At 35.5% G+C, this 27,882-nt stretch overlaps 1 protein-coding gene across 1 annotated transcript in view; it reads left to right on the plus strand.

Annotated features, from left to right (window-relative positions):
* GABRA4 (gamma-aminobutyric acid type A receptor subunit alpha4) overlaps positions 1–18,161 on the plus strand; it is a 56,541-nt gene extending 38,380 nt beyond the window's left edge. The window contains exon 7 of the mRNA XM_081812425.1: positions 8,697–18,161. Within this exon, the coding sequence (XP_081668551.1) occupies positions 8,697–9,230 (534 nt within the window). The 3' untranslated portion in view covers positions 9,231–18,161. The remainder of the gene's footprint in view (positions 1–8,696) is intronic.
* The last annotated feature ends 9,721 nt before the right edge of the window (positions 18,162–27,882 follow it).

Below are 27,882 nucleotides of genomic sequence, written 5' to 3' on the forward strand. Positions count from 1 at the left end.
ATTTTATGGAAGTTAGAGAATTGCTTTAGTCGGCTCAGGCTGCCGTAACAAAAATAACATGGATTGGACGGCTTAAACAACTGAAATGTGTTTTCTCGTGGTTCTAAAGGCTAGAAAATCCAAGATCAAGATTCCAGCAGGGTTGGTTTCTGGTGAGAGCTCTCTTTCTGGCTTGCAGATGGCTGCCTTCTTGTTGTATCCTCTTTTGACACAGAGAAAGAGCTCCATGGTGTCTCTTCTTTTATAAGGATACCAGTTTTATCTGGTCAGGGCTCCACCATTATGACCTAATTTAGCCTTAATCACTTCCTTAAAGATCCTATCTCCAATACAGTCCCAGGGTGGGTGGTCAGGACTTCAACATATGAATTTAGAGTGGGACACAGTTCAGTCTATAGTAATGATTCAAACCTCTTAATGTTTTGATTATTTTACCTTCTTTGACATTTGTTGCCTTCTACTATCCCAAGTCTAGTGCTTTCACTGCCCCATTTCCTGCATCCAACTTAAATGTGGAAGAACGTCCTTTTGACTTCTGTAATTGAAATAAGAGAGAAAAGAGAGTGATATTATAGGGCCGAACCAATATATCCACAGATACAATTCTTTTTAATATTCCATTACATTTAGAAAGTGGGCCAGCCAAACTAGGTTGCCAAAGTTCTCATTTTGAGCCAATGTTCTGTGTATCTTTTCATGGCATAGCGTGGTGTGAATATCTTCCTCGAGGTTGGATTACATCAATTCCTCCAGTCTTTGCTGTTTCCCCGATGACTAGTTTTTGGACTTTACTAACAGTTGGAAGGTTCCAGAAAGAGACCAGTGATCTAATACATGAGATTCCTTTGTTATATAACCCACAACATTTTTGCACATTGAAATACTCGTGGCTATAGTTTTTCCTATATGGAGTATGACATATGGTTGCGGCAGCTAATTAGTTAAAAGCATGTTAGCTGAGTGCCAATTGTAGAAGAACCACTGAGCAAAAGTTAACCATTGCTGCTGTTGTTGCTGTTTTCTTCCTAGAAGAGCTTTTTATATTTGTCTTACATCACAAGTTACAGGATTTACTATAGTGTTAATTCTCCCATTTACTGTGTCAAATACACATTTTAATTTTGTATTGCATTTTATATTTCCTCATATTTATTTCTCATTTCAGCCAGCAACATCCTTTTCCTGGACGACTTCCTCTTATACCACAGACTGTCCCTTGCTTCAGTGTTCCTTCACCTTTCTGATTATTAGAAATGGTGGCCATATTTTTATAGAAACCCAGAAAATATCTTCTAAAAGTTTATTTACCATAGTGGGATTTATAAAGAGTGATACACCTTTTTCTTTTGGGGACAGAATCTCATTATCTGCCTTCTGCTGGATTATGTCTATATAATGTTTGTTTGATGCCTACTATGTGCTGGACATTATAAGTACCTTACATGCATTATTTTATTTATTCATTATGAGGAAGGTACCATTGTTACTCCTGTTTTGGCAAGGATTTTTGAAGTTTCAAGAGGTTAAATAACTTGCCCGATATCTCACAGCTAGTAAAAGGCAAATTCAATACTTGTATCCAGGTCTGTCTGATTTGGGGGTACATAATCCTAATTATTTAGCCAGTGCTTCCCAATTTCTGATCTCTGATGATTAGCAATAACATAACTGATAAATAAGGCTTCCTGCAAATAGGCCAGAGACTGAATTTTTAACTAGCTCCCAGGTTATTCTTTTTTTTTTTTTTTTTAGATTTATTGATTTATTTCAGAGAGAGGAAGAGAGAGAAAGAGCGCACGTGCACCTACAAGCAGGGTAGGGGCAGAGAAAGAGGAAGAGGAAGAGAATCTCAAGCAGACTCCCTGCTGAGCATGGAGCCCATCATGGGGCTCAACCTCACGACCCTGAGATCATGTCCTGAGCCGAAACCCAGAGTCGAATGCTTAACCAGCTGATTCCCCCAGTGGCCCCCCAGATTATTCTTATAAACACCTAGAATGACTATAATGCTGCTTTTCATTAATAAGCAAGAAAAGATTCATCCAGGTTTGTGTTTGCATTTGGATAAAATGAGTGGAGGGCCCTTTGCCCTCTACCGTCTCCAGGGTTATGTTGGGAGCATTGGTGAATGCGGTTCTCAGAGCAATTGCAGTAGCATTCAGTCAAGTTCACTTGATCAAACTGAGAGCTTCTGATCTGACTAGTGAAAGCTGGGACAAAGAGATTTCCTCTGCTAGAGCCATATATTTAACTGGCAAATAAAAAGAAGCACTAGCAATCGCTATGAAACAAAATTAACCACCACATTGCATGTCTTCACGAAATCCTGATATTTTAAACTTTCGGCTTCTAAACCTGTAAAGACAAAATGAATAAATTCTGTAGGGGTTTGTTCTCTGGTAATTTCAAATTGAAGACATAAATTTTTTTATCCCAGTGCCTGTTATTGAAAGTAGTATTTTCATAGCTTATGGAAATACAAACATTGAATTAAATGCTAACATTGGGAGAAAATGAAATAGAATAAACAGAGAACTCAGCATTTTCATTTATACATTTTGTTGTTCAATGTATGATTGAGTCCTCTGGTATTTATGAAATACTTAGCATATTTATTTGGAGGGGATGTTTTTCATTTCTATGTGGTAGCATTTTCTAAAAACACTACTGATAGTCCTCAGTAAATCATCACCTTGGAGATCAGTTTCAGCTGCTCTACCGTACTTGTTTGTTTCCTTATTAAATAAGATGTGTGGCTGAAGTCCTGTCAGAATGGCCTGGAATAAACGTGTTTACGTTATTGGGTTTTTTTTTTAAATATTTGACTCATTGATATTCTGGAAGAAAAACCTGTTCATTATTAGCCTTGTTTGTTTTTAATTTGGAAGGGTTAAATTACATTTTATTAAACTTCATTAGCTTCTCAAGCAAGCAATGTGAATGTAACGTGTATTCTGCAAAGCTCATCTTAGTCACTTTATCTCACTGCTGCTGGAGTAATAAGTGGAGATGAATTTTCTTTTTGCAGTTGATAATACTTCTTTTGAAATTGTGTCAGATCACAGTCATGATGGACGAATTGCTTGGATGTGCTCCTGTTTGCCCATTGCTGCTTTCATTTGTTGGGAATGTTTGAGTCTGCCACCTCGCGTCTCTATCCCACCAGTTTCCTTGCTTTGGGCTATTGTGACTAATGACAAAATGATTTCAAACTCAGTCATTTTTTATAATTCAAATGAAGCTTAGGTGCTTTTCTTGTTTGTAACCACCGCATGTCTGCTGAATACTGATGATGCCACTCAAGTCTCAACATTGCATCACTCTGACACAAAATTCCAAATTTCCAAAATTCGAGGTCTGTGTGAATAGTACTCCTAGTGAATCCTGTGCCACGTGGGCCAGCAGGTCTTTCAATTCTTTTGTGGTTTGTCACCATGGAAAATGACAACTACTTTTTACATAGTAGTCTTTGGGACATCAGTACAAAATATCTTATCATTTGGCTGCTTGACAGAAAGCAAAGATTTAAGCCCCAAATCAGTCTAATTCTGCTTTCCTTTAAGTGGGTTCTGATATATAGAGTATTGAGACTCGTTAGGCATTTTTAGTCAGACTTAGGATTGCATCAGGGTAACATGCACTTAGGCGCTGCGTGCAATATTCTAAAAATCTGCCCCATCAACAAAGGAATGGTTATCTGGATGCCAGATTTTTGACATTTTCTCTTCAATTTTTTTAATTTGAAAAAGAATCTTGATTCCATAATATATCTGTTTCAATGAAATATATTAAAAAATGAAGTAGATGCCTGGTGTGTGCATTCTCCTACAGTGATTAATAAGATCGTATTTGTACTCTAGAAGCTTACTAATAGTTTTAAACCAAGAATAAAAAGATTTGATCTTTTTTGGAGTGGTAATCCTAGTGGCACACTTCATACCACTCCCTCCATTTTCATGAAGTCTCTTGCTTCTTTGATTCTTTTTTTCCAATCACTTTAGATGGATCCTATCTCTTTGGCTTGGGATCACTTTCTTTCTCCAGGTGTATTCAAGTCTATGCTTAATTTCTTTGATATTTATAACTTGTCTAATAGTAGATGTGGTGAGAATGTATAGTATATCCAGTCAGAATATAATTTTCAAACCATCAAAAAGAGAATTCATACAAATATGAAATGGACATCTGCCAAAGTTTTATCCAGCTCATTAATTAACGAGGGAACCACATAAATGGTAAAACAGGTTCAAAATCTTCTTAATGATTACAAATAGCCATTTAAAAAAATGGAGTACTACAATAAATACTAGGTATGATATAGAAGTGATTAATATCCTACAGGGCAACCAAACCATAACATAACCTTTGGTGGTCTTTCCTACTGGACAGGAAGCTATGAGTTAACACGTAACTTCATGGTGTTTGCCCTCAAACCCAATATTAAATAGCAAAATCACACTCAAGTAAGTTTCCCTACAAGCTTAATAATCCTTGGGTGGACTTGTTAAACAGTGCCCCACTGTGACATTGAAAGGACATGCTGTACTCTTTTCTGATTTCCAAGTCTTTAATCAGTTTCTAACAATGTACTTAACTATTACGAGTGCTTAGCTGCCTCAAATAGATAGGTGTTGTTCATTAAGTTCTTTAATGGCTCCTCCGCATTTGTTTATCAAGAGGCTATGTAACATGGCAAAACCCTCTGTAAGTAACTCGCTGTATGACTTCAAGCCAGTCATAACCTCTATGTTCTTACTTTTCTCTACACCTAAAATGAGGAGCTGGAATTTTAGAATTTCTCCTGGTTTTAAAATACTGTTACTCTTTAAGAATGGATTATAAAGGGCAAAATATCTTGGTCCTTTAGCTAGTATGTGGAGTTAGGCAACAGGGCCTCCTAATGGTCTTCGATGAATTCTGGGCAGGTCAGCCTTCTACTTACCCCAGAATGTTTGAGAACTAGCCCCCTCACAGTAAGTTTGGCAGTATCTTCTGTTAGGACCCTTGATTTAATTGGACTATATATGTTATCTGGAGCCACAATAATACTACATAACAAACAAGTACAAAATTTCAGTGGCATACAATAAACATTTAATTTTGCTTTCAAGTCTATGGGTTAACTGGGAAGTTCTGTTGATCTTGATTAGGCTTGGCTGGGCAGTTCATCCTCTCTTAGCTGGGACAGATTCATGTGTCTAGTGATCAGCTAACTGTTGGGTGACCTAGGATAGCCTCACTGGGATGACTGGCTCTGCTCCAAAGGATCTTTTTAGCAGTTTAGTCCTAGCTTGTTCTAGTGGTGTTGACGGCAGTGTTTTGAGAGAGAGTGGAAGCAAGCAAGAACTCTTAAGGCTAAGACAAAATGACACACCCATCACTTGCACCACATACTGTTGGCCAGAGAAAGTTATAAGGAAGCCTGTAGGGAAATAAACTCCATCTCTTGATGGGACAGGAGTGGGACATTCATATCACAAGGGGGCATGAATATGAATATGGAGGAGGAGGAAAATTTGTTGCAATTTCTGTATTTAATCAACGATATAGAACATGATTCACAGTTGGGATTTCAGGAAGTTGCAGAAAGTTGCAGACCTAGAGGGAAAGAAGACAGAATCCTGTAAATGTTCTTGTGCTTTTTTCTGGGGCCTACCTAAGTCACTTAGAGTTAATTTCATCCTTTCAGTTCTTACTTTTAAAATTCATTCAGCAGGACTAGAGCTGTGTTAGGGCTAATTATTCCATATTACTGAAGCAAGGTCCTTCTTTGTACTCTACCAAACGCTACACGAATGGTGAGATTTTACAGTCTGGCTGGTGGGAAAATGCATTATCCCTAGTTTTGTGTGTTCCAGGTACTGTTTCTTCCAATCCTTTTAGGGGGTTCTTTTTGCAGCCTTGGGTAGTGCTTCATACTCATAAACTGATCTGGGCTTAGCAAAATAGTCAATGGAGACTCTTTCAGATTTTTGGAGTGCTCTCTCTCTCTCACTTTTTTTTAGCATACACTTGCCTGTTACTTTTTCCTATAAATGCTAGCCACCTTGACTTCCCCAGATTCTCAGCTCATGTCCTCAATTCAGGGAATCTGTCATATTTCTCCTGGATTCTCCTTTCCTGTTCTACAGCATGGAAATGCTTTCAAGTTTGTTTCTTTTCTCTCAAGGATTATGGTTCTATGTTGTCTAATGCTCAGTGTCTTCAAAAGACAATTTCTTTGGGTGCCTGGGTGGCTCAGTTGGTTAAGTGTCTGCCTTCAGCTCGGGTCATGATCACAGGGTCCTGGGATCAACCCCCGCATTGAGCTCCCTGCTCAGCGGGGAGTCTGCTTCTTTCTCCCTCTGCCCCTCCCCCTGCTTGTGTGCTCTCTCTCTCAAATAAATAAAATCTTTGAAAAAAAAAACAAAACAATTGCTTCATATGTTTTGTCCAGTTTTTTTTTTTCCCTGTCATTTCATACAGGAGAGTAAATTTAGTCCCTTTTACTCCATTTTGGCCAGAAGTGGAAGCCTCTGATTCTTAGAATTTAGTTTTGGGAAAAATATGAGTTTCTTTTTTTTTTTTTTTTTTTTAAAGTTTTATTTATTTATTTGACAGAGAGACACAGTGAGAGAGGGAACACAAGCAGGGGGAGTGGGAGAGGGAGAGGCAGACTCCCCGCTGCGCAGGGAGCCCGATGCGGGGCTCGATCCCAGGACCCTGGGATCATGACCTGAGCCAAAGGCAGACGCTTAACCAACTGAGCCACCCAGGCGCCCCTAGTTTTGGGAAAAATATGAGTTTCTAAAGATTACGGGCAGCCTGACTTTTTGTGGAAGAAAGCAGTATGCAATATAAGATTATATTTGAAAACATATGTTTCTTTCCTGCTTGTTTAATTGGTCTGCTATTCCTCTCTTCCCTTCTCTTCTTAGTATATTGAGCACTTTACTAGTTTGACATTCACTATATTTTACTTTTGTTGTATTTTTGATTGAATCATGTGTGTGGGTATGCATCTTGTCAATGATAGTGTAAACTCTTTAAATGTGGATATACCTTATTGTCTATATTCTTCACTGTGTGTATGACATTTCAAAATTAATGTTAATCGATTAACTATTATTCCATTCTGTAAAAAAGGACTCAAAATCTGAGGATTAATTGACATTTACAATGTGCTTAGTAGAGGAAAATTTCAGGGTAAATAATGGTATCTTCAGCTTTTATGTTGATGTCAATTTTGGTTTCAATTGTCTCCACCAAGATTAGGTGCCATATGTTAGACTACAATTTCTCATGAGTTCAACTGAACCTGCCTGGAAGAATACTCCAGACTGACATAAAGAATACTTCCTAAACCTCTCAGATCTTACTTTGGCTCTATATTTTGTGAGGCTTTTATTCTTTCTCTACTTAGCAAATTTGAAGTCATAATCCACAAATACATTAGATACGGATTAAACACTTTCAGCCTACTTGATGAGTGTGGTTTTGAAAAAGGATTATATTTGTAGAATAAACATGTCTCTGTAAAATGAGCTGTCAGTCAATTGTATATGATTTTATCTGTGATATTCCTGTAGGCTGGCTCCTTCTAATCAGCCACTTGTGCGCTGGTCTTCTTCCTCTCCTTCTTCATCTCCTCACTTACCATCTATTTCATGAAATGGTAAGGGGAGAGGGCATAGAAGGCAACTATCCTAAAGTAGTTTAGGATAAACATAATTAAGGAAGAAATGTTTTTATAAAAAAATCATGGTATATTCTAAAGACGGACATGACTATTTGGGGAATCATTTGAGCATTGTTTTCCTTCATTAGCATGGACAATCTATAGTTAGCTATCCAGTTATTTATCATGCCTGCCAGAATATAAGGAGAATTAATTTTAATCTTTATCATGCATCTGTATTCAAGTATAGTCTTGTTCTACACATAAAGTTATTTGATGGAAAATAGTTCCATTTTGATTTAAACACCGTTTCTTGGTAAATAGTTTGAATTCAGATATTTATTCAATGGTATGGTGATGCTGTTTATATGTCTAATATAACATTTATTTAAAATTAATGCTCCTTTGCATTTTTGTTATTGTGGTGAAAAGATAAAATGCATTAGGATTTCCAGATTTTATAATAATGTGTGTTATTGCCTATGTAAGATTATGAAAATAAATTTCAGGGATTTGGAAATTTAAGGTTTTGGAGTTTCCTTTTTTTAAGGAATGTCATGCACATATGCATGGTTATTATTGTTATTCTGTGCAAAAGACTAAGTACGGTTCCTCCTGTTTATAAAAAAAACATATGTAAAACTCACTGAAGGGTATACAGCCTATCACAGAATATGATTTACAATAAAACTGAACAAAGAAGTTGTACCGCTATCATCATGGACTCCTAAAATTAAATCAAGCATAAGTCTAGTTTATAGTTCTAAAAGCCAAATCTTTCTATAGATTAAAATTCTGATTGCTTATAAAAGTGGACAATATTTTGAAATAGAAGATTTTTGATTCAGTGTTCCAAATACATTCATGTTCTTTTTTAGTTAGGTATTTTTAAGCTTTTACATCAAGATGAGTAGCTAGAGCATATTAATAATAGCTTATTTTATAGAAGCAATGAATTTTAATTATTTGATCCCTTTAAATTTTTAAATTTTCTACATAAAATGACATAATCAATGTAATTTTTAATATACCCTTTCAGAACACAAATGCCAGTCTGAACATGAGGAAAAGATCAAATGCCTCAGTTCACTCTGAATCTGATGTTGGCAACAGAACTGAGGTGGGAAACCATTCGAGCAAATCTTCCACAGTTCTTCAAGGATCTTCCGAAGCCACATCGAAGTCTTACTTAGCTTCCAGTCCAAACCCATTCAGCCATGCAAATGCAGCGGAAACGATATCTGCTGCAAGAGCACCTCTATCTGCTCCTCCTTCTACTCCTCGTAGAACTGGGTATGTGTCCCAACAGGCTTCCGTTGGATCTGCTTCTACCCACCGTGTGTTCGGATCGAGACTGGAGCGAATTAAGACCACCGTTAATACCATAGGGGCTCCTGGGAAGTTGTCAGCCACCACTCCTCCCTCTGCTCCACCACCGCCTGGATCTGGCACAAGCAAAATAGACAAATATGCCCGCATTCTCTTTCCAGTAACATTCGGGGCATTTAACATGGTCTATTGGGTTGTTTATTTATCTAAGGACACTATGGAGAAATCAGAAAGCCTAATGTAATTGTGTTGCTAGAGTAGTTTCCTAAAAGATGATGAACTTAATGCAGAATGCCTTTTTAAATGTTTTTAAAGATAAATCATTGTTCTTTATTAAAATAAAAAGTCTACGTAATTTTTACATTTAAAAAATTCAAGCCAGTTATTGGGAGTGTTAATTCATTCCTCAGTGAAGAGAGAGTGAGCCATCTTTCATTGCAGAAAAATGATTTGAATAGAGTCAGTTCAGCATTCAAATTAGATGAATTGCAGACCATCCTGGAAAGTTGGGACAAGAGAAATAGGGCTACTGGAGGTACGTGGTACATACTTATGCACTGAAATTTGAAAACAGACTACGACATTTTTTCATATACAATCACCCTAAATTTCCCAGTGGCATTGTCCTTAATCAGAATTGTTTATCGGATATCATATGAGGTGACCTTTGGAGATCCTTCTAGTATCTGCAAGAAAAGGACTTTTCTTGTTAAATGAAACATGTTTAAAAGGAAATGGAACAAAATAAATACTGATCAATGAGTGAAACCTCTGCTACATCAAAAACAAAAACAGAGACCAGGGAAGATGTGTTCCCTGTCTTATGTTGGCCAAACAGGACTTAACACTTGACTTGAAAATCTGTGCTTTGAGCCAAAGTTTAACTCATTGTATGAATTCTTTTCGACAGTAGTTCATTCAGTTATGTATTCTTTAACACATAGTTATTCAGAGCCTACTGTGTTCCAGGCACTAAGCTAGACACTGTCTCTCTAGGAAAGCTCTTTCACCTTTACCTACGCTATTACTTGAATAGTAGAACAATCAGTGCATGCTAACGAACCATAAACTAGCAGAGGACGTTGCATTCTTTAATGGAAGAAATTAGAGTCTGAGAGCATATTGAAAATATTTGTTTCTCCTATATTATAGAGGGTAACACATTAGCACAGCTTCAGCAATTGACTTCAAAATATAATGAAAATGTGTACAGATTGTTCTCTAAATAAGAAGCACTGTGTACCTAAGAGAAGAAATCTGGGCATTATAAGATCATATAAATAATCTGTCTCAAATTTGATCAGAATAGTAGGATAGAATTTGATCAGAACCATTAAACCATCAGAATTAGGAACTCAATACAAGGCCTTTTAGATGTTTTTCCCAACATAGATCTATATGGCTGGTGAAATGCTAATCTTCTGGAAAGTTTTTGTGTCGGTAGTTTTGTATTTCTGGGAAGTTAAATGTTTTGGGGGAGGGCAATTTTTGTACGGTTTCATACAAAGGTGAGTATTTTAAAATTAAAAGAGCAGCAAAGGAATGGAGTAAAGAAGAAAGATCATAGCCAAGGGGTAAGATTCTGCTGACTCTGGTAAAGAATTTATCAGGGATTTCATGTACTAACTTTTCTTTTTCATTACGTAAGCTTAACAACTTAATTGAATTTCTTGCAGCTGTCTTATGACACTAAATCTAGGTCTAGTTTTTTGTTGTGTTGCTTCCAGATTTTTCTTCTATATTTCTTTCTTCCTGATCTGGGTTGTGTGAATGAATGTGTTCTGGATGTTTGGGGGAACGTTTTGATAAAAATGACCACCTTCTAAGCAGAATCTCTTATTTTTTAGAAAAGAAATGACATTAAATCATTGCCTTTAGTTTTTCAGTTATTGCATTGCCTTGGAATGGTTGTATATGAGAACTATAAAATGTGCAAATGCCAAATATTAATTGTGAGTCATATCTGAGAATTCCTTTTTGGCTATCACTCTAGGTATGTCCTAGAATCACTAACAATTTTAAGGCTGAAAGATGCTCTTAAAATCATCCAATCCAAGTCCTCACTTATAAATTGATGCTAGTAAAATGAGGCCAAATAAAATTTGTATATATGTATATGTTTAATAAAGAGTACTTGTACAAAAAAGCTTATCATAAGTTGTTTTATGAATGTGAGTAGATTTCTAGCCTTGAGGACAATGCTTGAAATTATTGTTGGAAGCTATGATTGCTTATTATTCCAATGAAATGACCTTATTTCTTTCCTGAGGAATATACTCCTTGCTTATCCATTGGCCTATTCTTAAGAAATATCTTATTGGCTTCTTTCCTTTTTTTTTTTTTTTTAAAGATTTTATTTATTTATTTGACAGAGAGAGACACAGCGAGAGAGGGAACACAAGCAGGGGGAGTGGGAGAGGGAGAAGCAGGCTCCCCGCAGAGCAGGGAGCCCGATGCGGGACTCAATCCCAGGACCCTGGGATCATGACCCGAGCTGAAGGCAGTCGCTTAACCAATTGAGCCACCTAGGCGCCCTCTTTCCTTTTTAAAAAAGAAATTCTTCTCCTGTAAATTTTACAGATTTTAAAGGGGTAAAAATTAATGATATTAGATTTGCAGCCTAGGGATCCAGGTGAACCTATAGTTTTCTTCTTTGCATATGAGGAAGATTTTAAAATAAATCCGGTGGCCAAATAAAGAGAAAGGGCAAAATTAACTAAGGAATTCTTAATTGTTAATGTGAAGAATAAATTGACCAGAAAGTCTAATCATTAGTAAAAAAAAGGATTATTTCATTTGCACAAAATGATAATAATAATCACGCACAGTTTATTTTCCCTAACTGAGTTTCATCAAATCAAGTCATGGCTACATTTTTTATTTTTTATTTTGGTCATCATTGCTGTCTTCCCAATAACTTAGAGCTATGTTAAATAAAACACTTTTGTGAAGAACCAGTCACTTTTTACTATTAGCAAATCTTACAAGAGTCATTAGGAGAGCTCAAAGGCTTGACAATTTGTGAAGAATAATTCTGGCTGAGAATGGTAACTATGTATGTCTTATCTTTTAAAGATGAAATTCAGAACTGTCTTTTTCAGTACCAGTATCTATATCCTAGCTTTCAACTCCAAGCTGGACCTTATACGTAATTACTTCCAATTTACTCCAGCCATGACCGAGTATAATAGTGTATTTATATGATGAATCTGCAGATAAAAATGACTTGCATTTGCTCATATACAGAGTATTCGAATAGTGTATCTTTTATATCGCACCCCACAAATCTTGAATTAGAGTCGGCGTAAAGTAGAGCCACTCTCTTACCGATGAAAATGAATCACAGAGAGGCGGGTGACAAAGACAAAAGCAAGGGGCCAGAATTAACTTTGAAAGGTCATTTTTCAATCACTTCACCTTAACAGTGACCATGTTTCAAGCAATAAGTAAAAAATTTGTGGTTTATTTTACCCGTGAGCTGGTCAATTCTGCCTGACCTAGAAAAAATCCCCACTCCTCACTCTCTGTTTTCCAATGGTCCCCTCTTCTAGAATGGTCAGTAACCTCCAGTGAAAAACACCAGGTGGAGAAATGAATGACCTCATTTCAAGTTCTGACTCTATTGTGATTTTAAAGGAGTCACTTAACCTTGCTAGGCTTGATTCCTTATTTATAAGAGGATGGGAGGATTAAATATTACCTAAGCTTTCTTTTAATTTTAATATTTTCTGATTCTCATAGTAGACTAAATACAGGCATTTCTTAGAATAGATACACTCAAAACTTTGTGCCACAAATAGATGTTCATGGGGAAAAAAACCTGATTTTAGTTTCACTGCTTAATTACGTTAAGCTCATGACTTGACTCAAGCTAAGGTTCCCTAACCTTAAGAAAACAAAGCTAAAACAAACAAACAAAAAAACACCCTTCTCCATTTAGATTAGATATTTTTTTCCTTGTGGAAGATTTTATTCTTTGAAGAATTTGGTTATTTCTCTTTTCTGGGTATTTATTCATCCTTACTAACTGGGTTCCTGCTCCATATTAGGTACTATGCTCATTTTTAGATATATACAGAGAAATGAAACTGGTTCCTTTCCTTTTATGTGGTCCCAGTCTGGTAGTGATAATAGATGTGTAGACAAGGTAACTATAGAGTGTAATAAGTGCTCCAGCACTACAGAGTAGACTAAGACTAGGGTGATACGAGTGAACCCTCACCTAAAACACAAACAATATAGAGGGGCATCAAAAACCTTAGTAATCAAGATAAATAATATTATGAAGGAATATTTTTAAAAATCAAAATTCACACAAAAATTTATGATTAACAAAGTACCTAAATTTTAAATAAATATAAGATTAGTATTCATATATTTTTTTCTTTTGCATCAGGCTTTAATATTGTTCAGCTTGGCACTGATACAGAGGGTGGAAAATGATGCACGTAATTTTATAACTTTGTTTATGAGGAGGAAAAAGAGTGATGGCAGGGAAGGCTTCACAGAGATGATTTTGAACTGAATTGTACGGAATAATTTGGAGTTTCAGCCCCTCTGCTGACTTCCGCAAACAAACAAACAAACAAACAAGAGCCCATTTTTACCACCTCCTGAAGCATGAAGAACTCTTACTACAAATTATTCCAAGCAGTAGGAGGGAAGGTGAATTCAGGGAAGTGAAAGATGGTGATGTTGGAAAGACCTACTGGAGCTGGATTAGAGAGTTTCGTGTAAATTACTAAAGAAATTGGACTTGATCCTGGACTAGTGGCAATTTATTGAAGATCTTGCAAGATAGTAAGATGAAAATGAATATGCTATGCTTCTGTTTTAGAGAACTCACTTGATTGCTGTATGAGTTATGGAACAGAGGGCCACAAATCTGGAGATCATACAAGAATCGAGATGTCTCATTTTTCTTTTCTCTCTCAGTTAATCTTGGCATTTCATTTCTTCTTTTAAATCCCAATGACTTCATTGTCATTTGTTACAATGATACATAATTGTTAAAAATGAAAATAGGCATTGCAGAAATTTAGAAACAATCTCAAAATCCCACCCCCAAGAAAATGTTAATATGTCATGAATATCAGGCCAGATACTTCGGTATAGATATGGTTGTATAGAAGAGTAGAGTGAGTGATTGTTTAAAAGGCAGTTTTATAAATTTAGGAGCCAAATATTTCATAAATGAATATTGTTAAATAATAAAAAAAAAACATTGACTCTACCTTTGTCTAAATTTAAGATTAAAATACTAGGGTAAAACTGGAGAGACTGTTGCAATTTAGATAGTGTTGAATAAAGCAAGAGATTCTGGGGACTCTGTGTGTTTTTGTTCCACATTTCAGTCTTTATTGCAGGAAAGCTTTTTCCCTATAGTTTGTCTAAATAATTTTTCTAAGTGCTAATTATGTTCAATCTCTTGCCTCTGTACTATATATAATATTTCTTATAATCACTTTTGTATTTATAAATTTGTCGTCAACTCTTGTTAACCATAACCCAAGTGAGTTTTCAGTTGTGTTTATTCTAGTTTGTAACCTCTAATGTAATTTTTGATTTCATAATGGTTTTACTCTTTTCCATTGCTTTCTTCTTGCTTTCTGTGCCATGTCATTTGTTTCATTTCTTTCTACTATTTTTAGAATCTATTAAAACATTATCTTTTCTTTGAGCCTCTCACTCTCCTATTAATGAGATCATGTCTGTAATTTGAGACTACAAATAACTCTTTATATAAACTTTTCGTCTGTTTCCTGAAAAAAATTTTTTTCTCTGGTATGAACTTCCCCTGCGTTTTCATTGTGTTCTGCTTCCTCTGCCTGTGTTTCAGGCTGATTTCTTTCTATTAATCACTGAATGAAGCCAGCTATTTACTGAACTCTATGTGGGAAGTGGCAGGGAATGAATCAGAGCAGCCCACAGCAGCTATTTAAATTTCAGATTTCAAGCCCACCTCCCCAAATCTGTTTTAACTTCTGCCCAGGGACCATACTTTTCTCTATTTTTGACATTTGGTGTTCCACGTGGCTCACGGTGTAAAAACCTCCTACTTTTCCTTTCTCGGTGTTGTTAGCACTCTAATGATTTTCTCCCCTTCCTCCTGTCTCCCGCGTTCACGCTAGTCATCTGTTTTACCCGGCACGCTGTTTCACAACTATCAAATACAGTCTATCAGCAACTTTTTCCTTATCTCCATATTCCACCATTTGGGGATATGTACCTGGAATTCTATAAAGACAGATTTTGTTTATCTCTTGCCTGTCCTCTTTCCATCTCATGGTGGCTTCGAACAGTCTTTGAAGAATGTCTCGGGAGTGAAATCTAGATCCTCTCCAAGATATGTGCCAGTGAATGTCATTTCTTCCATTAGTGCAAAAATGTGTCCCTGTTTGAAAGCTATTTATCACCGTTTGTTGTCGATTACTTATAATTACAGATGTGGTTTCATTTTGTATTTTTTTTTCAATCTTTCATTATTTATGTTATTTTTGGAAGGATTTCATAGGAGAACGGTGAATTGTAAATGCTTTTATTTCACCATCTTCAACTGAATCACCATCTATCATTTGTATTTCTGTTACGCCGGGGGTTGCCCAGAGTATCTTTTGCTGACAACCAAAGCTCTGTGGTTTTTCCCTTTTGTATATCAGGTGTTACTGGAATCAGGTAAGAAACCTGGATTAAATCTGTGATAACACAGTTGATAGAATACATTTCCCTTTAAGGGGAGAAAAAGAAATTATAATAGTAGGAAATAAATATTATTGCAATTAACCTTTGACTGACATATTCTTTTTCACTCTGGTATTTGTGAATGGTATGCTGTATTCCGTCCTTGCAGATGTTTGCTGATATGGTGGAGCATGTTTGTTGTCATTTTACTGATTATGTATACCATTTCCTACTTCAAATATACAATAAGTCAGAACTTTCATTTTTCTAGATATGTAAAATTATTGTTGGTTGAGGAAATAGGGTTTTATAATTTTAAGGGAGTTTTATCAGAAAATGAATCAAAATCCAGTTTTCAGCTGAAGCCATACTTTATGCTATAAGACATTGAATGGCCGTAGTAAATAGGAGGTTAAATTTTCCACTGGTTTATCCTTTAATGATGAAAACTCCTTAACAATTTTATGCTAGAAATGTTGAGAATTGAAGAAGGAATAAAGCATTCTGTTTGGTTTTTCAATTGTAGTGTTGCACAAACTGAGGAATAAAAACTTATCTGCCTGCTCTTTGAATAATTTTAAATTGTTTAATTACACAATTAAAAATATTCCTCATTATGGGAGTAAAGAAAAATATTAATGCATATTTCATCATATCATGAAAACTAAATTTGTTATGCCTTGAGCTTTATTATTCTTGCTCAATCAGAATAGCAAATAATAAGGCACGTTATTTTAAACAGTTTAAAATTTGGATGAGATACAAATGTTTTCATTTCACGGGAAGACAGTTTTCTTACAAAGTACATACTTCCTGAGCTTATAGAAATCACATTTGACCCCCTGAAACTGATGATTTTATTTTATTTAAGATTATTGCCACAATATGTTACAGTAAAGAACACATAGTCATTATGATTTTATTTTTGCAAATTTGTTTTTTCATCATTTTATTTATTTTTCCATCATGATAAGTATACTCTTTAATCCCCACATTTTTGCAATTTGTTTTAAAAAGGTGGAAACATTGGTTTAGTATTTTAAAATAATTCATCAGAAAATGATTTTCTAATGCCCTTTAAGCAAACGTCTCTTGCTTTTCAAAGCTAAACTTATTATTCGTGGTAATAAACTTCCTTTGCTTCTTAAAAAAAATTTATATCTGAGCATAACATCCGGAGGAATTCAGGTTTCAGTTCTTCACTAATGGATGAGTATTTAAAATAAAAAGGATTTAAATTTCTACAAAATTTTATCACAGATACTTATATTTTAAGATAAATGTGTTGGAGCTAAACTCTGGGATCACTAAAATACAAACATTATATCTAATGCATTTTTTTCTATTTAAATTTAAAACAGTAAACTTAAATATCTTTGGAATTTTTTGGTTTAAGAACTTTTTTTCTGTTTATAAATATACTTCCTTTAAATTGGTCACAGTATTGTTTTGGACATGATATTTCACTTATTTTTAAAAAATATTTTATTTATGTATTTGACAGGGGGCAAAGGGAAAGGGAGAGGGAGAATTTCAAGCAGACTCCCCGCTGAGCATGAAGCCAGACACAGGGCTCAGTCTCACGGCCCTGAGATCATGACCCAAGCCGAAACCAAGAGTCAGAGGCTTAGCCAACTGAGCCACCCAGGCGTCCCTGATATTTCACTTTTGAAGCCTTGCCTCATTCATTAGTATTCCTAGGTTTCACTTACCTCTAGTTCCCTGCATGACCAATACCATCATCCAGATTGTAGTTTTGCCAAGTTTTCATGGTCAGGAAATTCTTTGTGGGTGATATGGATGATGGAAAGTGATAGGACCCATTATATTTGATGTGGTGCAATGAAAACCTTACATATGTGATTTTGATTGATCAAAGGGGTATCAAATGTATATATATGTCTTTTTTTATTGTGATGCATCAAAATGAATAAAGTAGAGCAATCTATGACTTAATTCTAACTTGTGAGACCAAAGTAAATGTCTGAGAAGCTGAATGAGGTTAACTTATAAAAATATGTGAGCTTATGCTTTTCAATATCTAGCTCAACATAGTAGCTGTATTTATTTTGTTGAGATGAAGTGCTTTGAACACTCTGATGCCTTTAATTAAAGTTTTGCTTTTGTTTTTATATTTTATAATGTACCATGAAATATTTTGAATGTAACCCTCCTTGTTCTGAAACAACTGTTTTCTGAAGAAAAATTCAGGCTTTTGATTTGTACCTTTTAAAAAAGTGAATGTACTCGAAAGAAAAAAATTGACAGATTTTCCACAACACACACCCAGATAGACACACACATTCCTGTATGAGTACATACTAATAAAATACACAGGGGCACCTGGGTGGCTTAGTCATTAAGCTAAGTCTGCCTTCGGCTCAGGTCATGGTCCCGGGGTCCTGGGATTGAGCCCCACATCGGGCTCCCTCTTCAGTGGGAAGCCTGCTTCTCCCTCTCCACTCCCCCTGCTTGTGTTCCCTCTCTCGCTGTGTCTCTCTCTATCAAATAAATAAATAAAATCTTAAAAAAAAAACTACATAGTACATGCAGTATTCTTTTTTTTGTTGTTCATTTTTATGACATATTAAGTCCCTTCCATATTTAATTGTATTTGTTCATGTATGGACTGAATGTTTGTGTCTCCCCAACATGCGTATGTTGAAACCCTACCCCCATATCATGGTATGAGGAAATAGGGCCTTTGGGAGGTAATTAGGATTAGATGAGGTCATGAGGGTGGAGCCCTCAGGAATAGGACTAATGCCCTCATAAGAGTCACTAGAGCTTGCTTCCTCTCTGCTCTTTGCCAAGTGAAGATACACTGGTAAGTTGACAGTCTGCAGCCTGGAAGAACCTGACCACTCTGGCACCCCAATCTTGGACTTTCAGCCTCCAGAACTGTGATAAATACATTTCTGTTGTTTAAACCACCTAGAATATGGTATTCTGCTATAGCAGCCCAAACTAAAGGCAATTCCTTACTCCTATGAGAACATTTCTATTAAAATTTTAGTATTTAAAGTATATAGCACCTTTGTTGTGTAATGATTTCTGATATGCTTTTTTTTTTAATTTCTATAGGTCTCACTGATCACCAGATCCTGTTTCCAACTGAACTGAATACTAGATAGAAAGTGCCTGCCTTTTATTTTCAATATTGATAATACAGAACGTAGAATAATGTAGAAGAAAGATGAAGTCAGAATAAAAAAAAAAACTATTCTCAAACACAAGTATCAATAGAGAAGTAGGAAAAATAAGGTAATGGAACATGTAGAGGTATTATGACTTTTCAAATTGGATTATTTCAATTGTTTATATTATGCTAATTTCATCTGTTTTAATCATTGGTGAATAATTTCTGCATGGCTCATTTTTGAAGTAGAATAGTTTTTTTTTCCCCATATTTTTTCACCAACTTTTTTTTTCATTATGTTATGTTAGAAGTAAAATAGTCAAAAGTTAATTTTCTTTCTGACTAATTGGAAGCCAGAGATCACTGCTGGCCGCTTGGTTATGAAAAACACTGAGGTGGTTCTATAATCATGAACTTGTTTAAGATGTTACCTAACCTATATTATCATCCCCTGTGCATTCTGAAAATTAATTTCTCTCACAAGAAAAATTGTGTGAAAGTTTTACCATTATATTAGACTATGTTTTCTTAAAGTCAAATAAGCATCCATCGTGTGAGTACTTAAATGGTATCCCTCTCTTTTTATTCTGGAAAATATAAAATAATGTCATCTATTTAACATTGGCTTGGATAATGTTCTCATTTGAAAACTCTTCAGGGTAACATTCATCAGCTTGGTATTCAGGCAAACGGATTCATGAATCTGTATCATTTAGTGTTAAGATAAATGCTAATCAGTGGCATCATTTATTAAGTAAGGACCATATGTCTGCTATGGAATAATACCATTGTCAAGATGCCCCACGTGCATTTATCATTTGAAAACTAAACAGACTGATACATGTGTACTCTTAACAGAGGGAGACCTCTCAATTGGCACATTACTCCAACATTCTGATACATTTCTATTTCTTCCTTGGTTTCAGTTGCCTGCATTTTGCTTACTAGTCCTTAGTGTAAACATAATGTGGTATGGTATCAAAACTCCTTCCCTCATAGTTTTTTTTTTTAAAGATTTTATTTATTTATTTGACAGAGAGACACAGCCAGAGAGGGAACACAAGCAGGAGGAGTGGGAGAGGGAGAAGCAGGCTTCCAGCCGAGCAGAGAGCCCGATGCTGGGCTTGATCCCAGGACCCTGGGATCATGACCTGAGCTGAAGGAAGATGCTTAATGACTGAGCCACCCAGGCACCCCTCCTTCCCTCATAGTTTATGGTATCCCTACCAGTGCTATGGAGAGAACACAAATCCCTTTCTCTCCTACCTGCAAAGTGGAAAAGGTAAAGGCATCATTCTATTTTTGTATATATTTTTTATTTTTGTATATTTTCAAGTGCATAATTTTCAGACCAATATATCATATAATATATAATACTCTTCCATAAATGAGAACAAAATTTTTTTCACTCATAAGTAAGACTAGGTCTAATGTTTCCTTTAGCAGAAAAGCAAATATGAGGTAAAAAGCTATTACTCTTTATTTTGGAAAAGGTTGCATTGTGAATTGAATAATACCTCTGACCACTGTAAGAATAAACCATACATAGAATTGAAAATGCCCTGTAGAGATTGTGCTAACTGAATTATTCAAATACATCCCTCAAAGAGCAGATCTAAAATGTTGGCATTCCTCATAAAGGCTGAGTGATATGTAATTCATTTTCCATTACACAATTACTCCTTGCATTTCTGCTCAAGTGGTGGCCTTATTTCCAGCTCCTTGGTCTCATCTCTTCAGCCCCACCCATTCTACACGCTGATGTCAGAATATTTCTGTGCATTTCACACTTGCCTTAGCGTCTCTATTGGCTCTCCATCACTTTTGGGATAAAAAAGGAATTCCTTACCCTGACATTCAGGGCCTAACACAACCCAACTCTAATGTCACCTTCATCCTCTCCTTCCATCTGTTTTATGATCTAACCACCCAGGACTACATGAAATTCTCTGAAATTCTCTTTGTGCTTTTTCAAGCTAAATCCTTTGCCTCACTTGCCTTTTTCCTGCTCTTGTCTTGTTGACAACTTCCTATAAATCACAGCACTAATATTTCCGCTAACTGAGGTCATCTCTGATTTTCCTTAGCAGAATTAATCCATGGCAATTTCCCATTTCTCCTACCACTCTTTTGTAATATCTTTCATATGAAATTATGGTAACAGATCTGTTTTTTATTTGTAAAATAAATAAAATATGTATTGAATATATTTGGGCACAAAATGAATAGATTGTCCTCCTTGATCCAAAGTTCACAATTTTGGGATGCCTGGATGTCTCAGTCAGTTAAGCGTCTGCCTTCGGCTCAGGTCATGATCCCAGGGTCCTGGAATCGAGTCCCGTGTTGGGCTCCTTGCTCAGTGGGGAGCCTGCTTCTCCCTCTCCCTGCTGCTCCCCTGCTTGTGCGTTCTCTCTCTGACAAATAAATAAATAAATAAATCTTAAAAAAAAGTTCAGTCTTATAAGTTTAAGAAGATTAAAATAAATAAGCCCATTGTCTGATGACAAACTGAAGTTCCTAACATACTGCTTGTCAATTTGTAGGTTTATTTTCTTTTATTATTTATTTATTTATTTAACTTTTTTTTTTTTTTTCCAGAGAGGGAGAGAGGGGAGGAGGGGAGGGGCAAAAGGAGAGGGAGAGAGAGAATCTTAAGCAGGCTCCATGCCCAGCACAGAGCTTGATGTGGGGCTTTATCTCATGACCCTGAGATCACGCGTAGGTTTAGTTTATTGGGCAATTTGAATTTAGTTGAGTGCCAAAGAGGACACTATGCCAACAACAGCCTGCAGTTTATTTATGCATTTGGTAAAATAATATTTAATTATTTAAAAGAAGGAGGCAAAACACATAACTTTGTGCAATTCCAATTTAAGATTGTGTACTATGGCCAAAACAACCACTTTTAATGCTTCCAACTGAAGGTATTATTGTGACTCTATAATCATAATTCTGACATTTAGTTGATAGAAATTGGAGGGGGGATTCAGGTGTATATATTTCAAAGTTGTTTTAAGATTGTATATATTTTTTTAAATAATAAATATAACTTTATGGTTCTTGACTGTGTTTTCCTCACATACCCTTGATAAGAGAATATATATATATACATGTATATATATACACATGTATATATATATAGAAAATAAAAATGTTCAGCTTCACACTATAGTATGGTTGAAAACTCCTCTTTATACCCTTGAGAAATTCTGTCATTAAAGTACTCAAATAAATTTGTCATTCTTTGACAATAATCATGCTTTGAATTACAAAACATGACTTATTCAGATCATACAAATTGTTTTGAAACAAATGTTCAGATAAGTAATTGTGGGATAGAATTGTTTCCACTAGTGTCAGAATTGACATTACGTTGTTGCTCTATGAATATCTTATTTTAGGGCGCCTGGGTGGCTCAGATGGTTAAGCGTCTGCCTTCGGCTCAGGTCATGATCCCAGGGTCCTGGGATCAAGTCCCACATCGGGCTCCCTGCTCCTTGGGAGCCTGCTTCTCTCTCTCTCTCTCTCTCTCTCTGTCTCTCATGAATAAATAAATAAAATCTTTAAAAAAAAAAAGCAAATCTTATTTTAGTAATAGTATAGTAGTGCATTGCTAATGGCATGCTACCCTGTACCAGACTCCCTCCCATAGTGAGAGTAGGAAGAAAAATATTGTATCAAGGAAATAAAAGGGTGAGAAAAAATGAAACAATGGTAAAAAGTATTTTGAACAAAATTCCACAATGATTTCTAAAGTTGGCAAGGAGTACAATGAAATGAAATACTTTACAAAGCAGGGATGCCATTCCACTATTTCTAGATCAATTTTCAAATTTGTACAACTCAAAGTTAACCTTGGGACAGAAAATAAGTTTAGATAATGGAGAGGACAGAATGATGAGTCTTTTTCAATTAATACAATGTGATATGTATTTAAGCTTGTTGTTGTTCCTATTTCCAAATTGTTTGCCCAGAAACATAGATATTTAGTATAATTCTACTGTGCACATAAATTGCTGTTGCTGTTCTAGCCACCCCTATCCACGGTTGTTGGTTTTGTGGATATAAATACAAAACTAAGACCATTTCTCTTACCTGATGTCTGATTGGCAAGAAATGACTTCCTTTGAATCCAAATTGATCTTTATATTATTATGGAAGAATAATTTAAAGATAGAAAAGATGCTGTGAAAGTAAAGATAGAGGAAGGTCAGAAATTCTCTGAAGATATAAAGCGTAAAAGCAAAATTAATACTTTCAATTTTGTAGCTTTTGTATTAACATGGCTTCTCTTTGGGAATTCCTAACTATTCCTGGCCATAAGCACTTCAGGAACAGATTACATGTAATCTAGTATTTTATTTTACCTTTAATGTTTCCATGTTACTCTTAAAACCACATGATGTATGCTGGTAATATTGTATGGATAGGAGACTTTATACAAGTTGAATCTTATTTAAGAGTTAGTATTTCTTTATTTTTCTCTTTTGAGGGAGGAAATATGTCTGATCTGCTTAACAAACTTCCTCAAATTTTGGTGGCTTAAAACAACAACTTATTTGTTTGTTTCATTGTTCTGTTGGCACCTCTGAGTAGCTCTCTCTTGGAGTCTCTTATGCAGTTGCCTTCAAATAGCAGATGAGGATGGAGTCCTAAGAATGTGTTTTCACTCACAGGCCTGATGCCTGGACTGAGAGGGCCGCAAATCATGGTGGCTACTTGAGGATTTCTTTCTTTACGTGGCTATCCTGGGATTTCTCATGGCATAAAGTCTCTTAGATCAGATTTCTTACAGGGCAGCTGGCTCTCCCCAGAGCAAGCGTTTTAAGATATAGGAAGTGGAAATAGTAAGTCTTTAAGTGCCCATCCTACAAATTGTCACAAATTTGGCACAAGTGCCATATTTGTCAGAGTAGTTGCAGAGTCCTCTCAGATTCAAGTAGAGGTAACACAGATTTTACCTCTCAATAGGAGGAATGTCAAAGAATGTAGCCACCTCTAATCTGCACCTGTATTAACATTACTCGTGGCCTATTTAGTGTCAACATTTCATGCCTTCTTAGTAGTTGAAAACCTCTATGCCATTTAGCTGTATCGGCCCTAGAGTATCCACACTGAGATACTAAAAAAAAAAAGGTTTTTGCATAATTTGCTTTCTAATCAATACAGAGTTTCAGTTTATGAAAAATAGTTGAAACTATTCCCTTTCACCTGTTATTTGGTATGCGGTTGTATGCACTGTTACTACCTAATAGTCAAACACCAATCCAGAGGACAAGATGTAGGAGAAGAATCATTTATCCTTCAATAAAATCTATAGAGAATATATATCTCTACATTTATAACACATGAAACAGGACTTTGAGAGAACTGGGTCACATATGTTTCTGTCAGCAGAGTGTAAAAATTAGAGGTCATTCAGGTTCCAGGGAAAAGAACGACCAGGGTAGACCAGCTTCTTCCTAAACCTTAGCTAAAAATAGCAACACAAGGGACACCTGGGTGGCTCAGTCTTTAAGCGTCTGCCTTCGGCTCGGGTCATGATCCCAGGGTCCTGGGCTCGAGCCCCGCGTCGGGCTCCCTGTTCAGCAGGAAGCCTGCTCCTCTTTCTCCCCCTCCCTCTGCTTGTGTTCCCTCTCTCTCTGTCAAATAAGTAAAATCTTTAAAAAATAAAAATAAAAATAAAAATAGCAACACAATCAAGTAACGGGACTTTGAGTTTGGGGATTGTGACAATGAAGATATCGTATCTTTCAGCTGATATTACACCATCCCATTTATTGTCCCTTCATTTACCTAATTTACTCCAGGCCTGATAGTGAGCTGGCAATTGAGTCAAATAAGTGGAAATTGAAACAAGGGAAATTTTAATTTTGGGGATGCAATTTCACAAATTGAGACAGTCGATATAAACAAGAAGTTCTTAGAAATAAATGGAGATGTCAGTTCTGTCAAATAACCTGAAAACCATTAGTTTAAAAAGGGAACAAAACCAAAAATTTGCCAGGAAGCATAAAGCAGAGCCTCTCAAAAAATCATGAAGATGGTCAAGCTGAAGGGCTGTGTAGGCTGGTACCATAGATCAAACATGTTGTATAAGTGCTAATATAGCTAGATAATTATTTTAGCTTGAAACATTTCCTGATCAGGGCATATAATGTTACGAAATTTTATCCTAAATTCCATTGGTTGTTCTATTTTTACCCTATTGAAATCATAGGGTCACAAAGTATGGTGGTCAGTATCTAAAAGCAATAAAAAATCAACTTCCAAATAGATAAATTAGTTTAGATACTATAAAGTATATTCATACAATACAAACACTTCTTAACACTTCTTCCTTCTACGTCTTGTCCATTTCCCCATATTCCACTGTTACTTCCATATCCCTGCTTCCAAAAGTCTCCATAAATGCCTCCCTGAACCTTATACCGTGTACCTCTCATCTTTTTTATCTTTACTGCTTTTCCTCTTCTCAAGTTTAATTTTTCATCATAATCCATTATGAAGAAAAGAACCAATCTGGCAACTGACAAAATCTTCTTTAGAGGGTTCCAATCTCCCCTTCTCCCCAGCTTGGATTTCTGAGTGGGATCTAAACTAAGAAGTGGGGTGGAGTGATCACTATTCAGGGATAGAGGAGACAGAATTATGAGAAGAGAGTTAAGCACACTGTGCCCCTTCTCACTTCTGAGATTAAGCTTTGTGAGTGAACAAAACAAAATATGTGTAGTTAGATGTAGCTATAAAGGCACGGAAGTAAACGAAATATATGCAGTTGCATTACAGAAGATTGTCTCAGAGGGAACTTGCTTCCACTCATCTAGAGAGTGCTGAAGGTGTCAGGCTCACAGAAGCATGCCAGACAAAATAATGTATATCCTATTTCTTGGCATCTTGTCCAATACAGTAGCTCAGATATTTAATTTTTGTTGAAAAATTAATTTTTATGTTTATACTAAAATATACCGGGGTGAGTTTGTTAGATCTTGACATTCTGCTTCTGTCTTCTGCCATGATGTCATTTAAAAATGCATGAACAGTATGTAGTAAACAAAATTCTGATGTTAACAGTTGGTTAAACTTGAAAGACAACCAACAGTAGATTATCTCTGGTCCTGGTATTTCCAGATCCAACATAACCAACATTTTTCTATTACGAGTACTATACAAGACAATTATTAATAAGGCAAGATGATCTGGGTCACTAGCAACTCAGGATAGCTAGGAAAGATAGCTCTTAGTCTTAGGAGGGCTGTAGGCAACATATCTGTTGCTGGTCCCCCTGCTGTTGACTTGGGGTATCATCCAATTGTGGTCTGGTCCATGTACAGGGCTTTCAGATGCAGGGGGCCTCTAGGCCTAAGATGCCAAAGGAAAATGTTAATGAGATTTTACATACTAAATTTCTGTTTTCAAGAAAGTTGATAAATAATATGTAAAAGTGTCAATATTTATCATCACCATGAGAACATTAGTGATATCACTATGAAAACCAGAAGACATAGACCCACAGAAGAACCATCAGTATCTATTGCAAAGGTTAGTCGTTATTTTAAGAGGACTGTATGGAAAGAGAAGAAATTAACCCATGGCTGCAGAAAGTACATGTACATATAACACTGTGAAACAGAAGTTTTCTTTTAGAATAAATTACAATTCATATAATTAGTTTTTCCTCTTTTTAATCCCAAGTTTTTCAGTGCATGTATGTCCTGTCATGATGGCTGTTACATAAGGCCAGCTTTTATCATTTTTAGCTAATACTTCATATAGTAAATCAATTAAATAACTTACAGTGTTTTTATATTTTTCTGTTCCATTCATGAAACCAAACTGAAGCTTGAAAATTCATTTTTTGAAAGTAAAATATCTGTTATTATTGTAAATATTATTTACTAGTACTTAGTTAAAGGATTATATTTAAAATAAAACTATTCATAGTTTAGTAGGAATTTAAATTGGATAGAGTCTAATCATAGTAAAAAATAAATTCTTATTAAATTAAGAAAACTATGGAATAACTATAATTGTCTGTGTTGTACACATAATTCATAAATCCAACCAAACTGCAATTGACATATAAACTGTAATAATGAAAATTCATAAAATTGTTATATATAAGTTTGATGATTCAAACTATAAATTTTTTTTGTGCTAAAACTAGAATTGAATACCAACAACAACAACAAAAGATTCTTAAACATAACAGCACGTGTTTTCTTTGTTGCTCCTAAATAAAATTGTGCAAGTATTTGTTTTTTAACCAATTTTCTTTTTTTTTTTTTAAAGATTTTATTTATTTATTTGAGAGAGAGAGAGGGAACACAAGCAGAGGGAGGGGGAGAAAGAGGAGCAGGCTTCCTGCTGAACAGGGAGCCCGATGTGGGACTCGATCCTGGGACTCCAGGATCATGACCTGAGCCGAAGGCAGTCGCTTAACCAACTGAGCCACCCAGGCACCCAAGTATTTGTTTTTTAAAAAATACACTTTGTAAATAAATTTAAATGGTCTACAAAGGTACTGAACTTTTTATAAACAAAATTTATAAAATTTTGTTGCATTGTGTTAAAAATCATTTAGAAATTTTTAATCAAACAATTCAAAAAATTTATGCTGATAAAATTCAGATTTTGAGGCTTTTGCAGATTACAGTTATTGAAAAAAAAGCCTGCAACACAGAAAGACATTTAAATTTACCCCTACAAGATCAAGGAATAACCTTAATGAATGAATTCAATTGGATTTTAGATGATGTATAATGTAAGACTTAACCTTGAAATTCTGCAGTTATACCTTGGAATATTTTAACCCATATGAGAAATTTTTTGATGTATCTCCCATTATAATTGAATAAATTTACATTTTTAGAGAAATAAAATTAAATTTAAAAGGCTTTCTAATTTGCATCATCTAAATTTGACAAAACCTTCAAAAGAATCATAAATAACAGAAAACTTATTTGATGAAGCTCAGGTCAAATATTTGCTGAAGACTGGTGCTCTGAATAGAGGCAAAAAAAAGATAGTACTTGTGAAAATATTTGGGCTGAAAAATTTATACTTCAATATGAAA

Source organism: Leptonychotes weddellii, chromosome 2, assembly GCF_054177405.1.
Source record: "Leptonychotes weddellii isolate Sample4059 chromosome 2, ASM5417740v2, whole genome shotgun sequence".
In the NCBI taxonomy this organism is placed as follows: domain Eukaryota; kingdom Metazoa; phylum Chordata; class Mammalia; order Carnivora; family Phocidae; genus Leptonychotes; species Leptonychotes weddellii.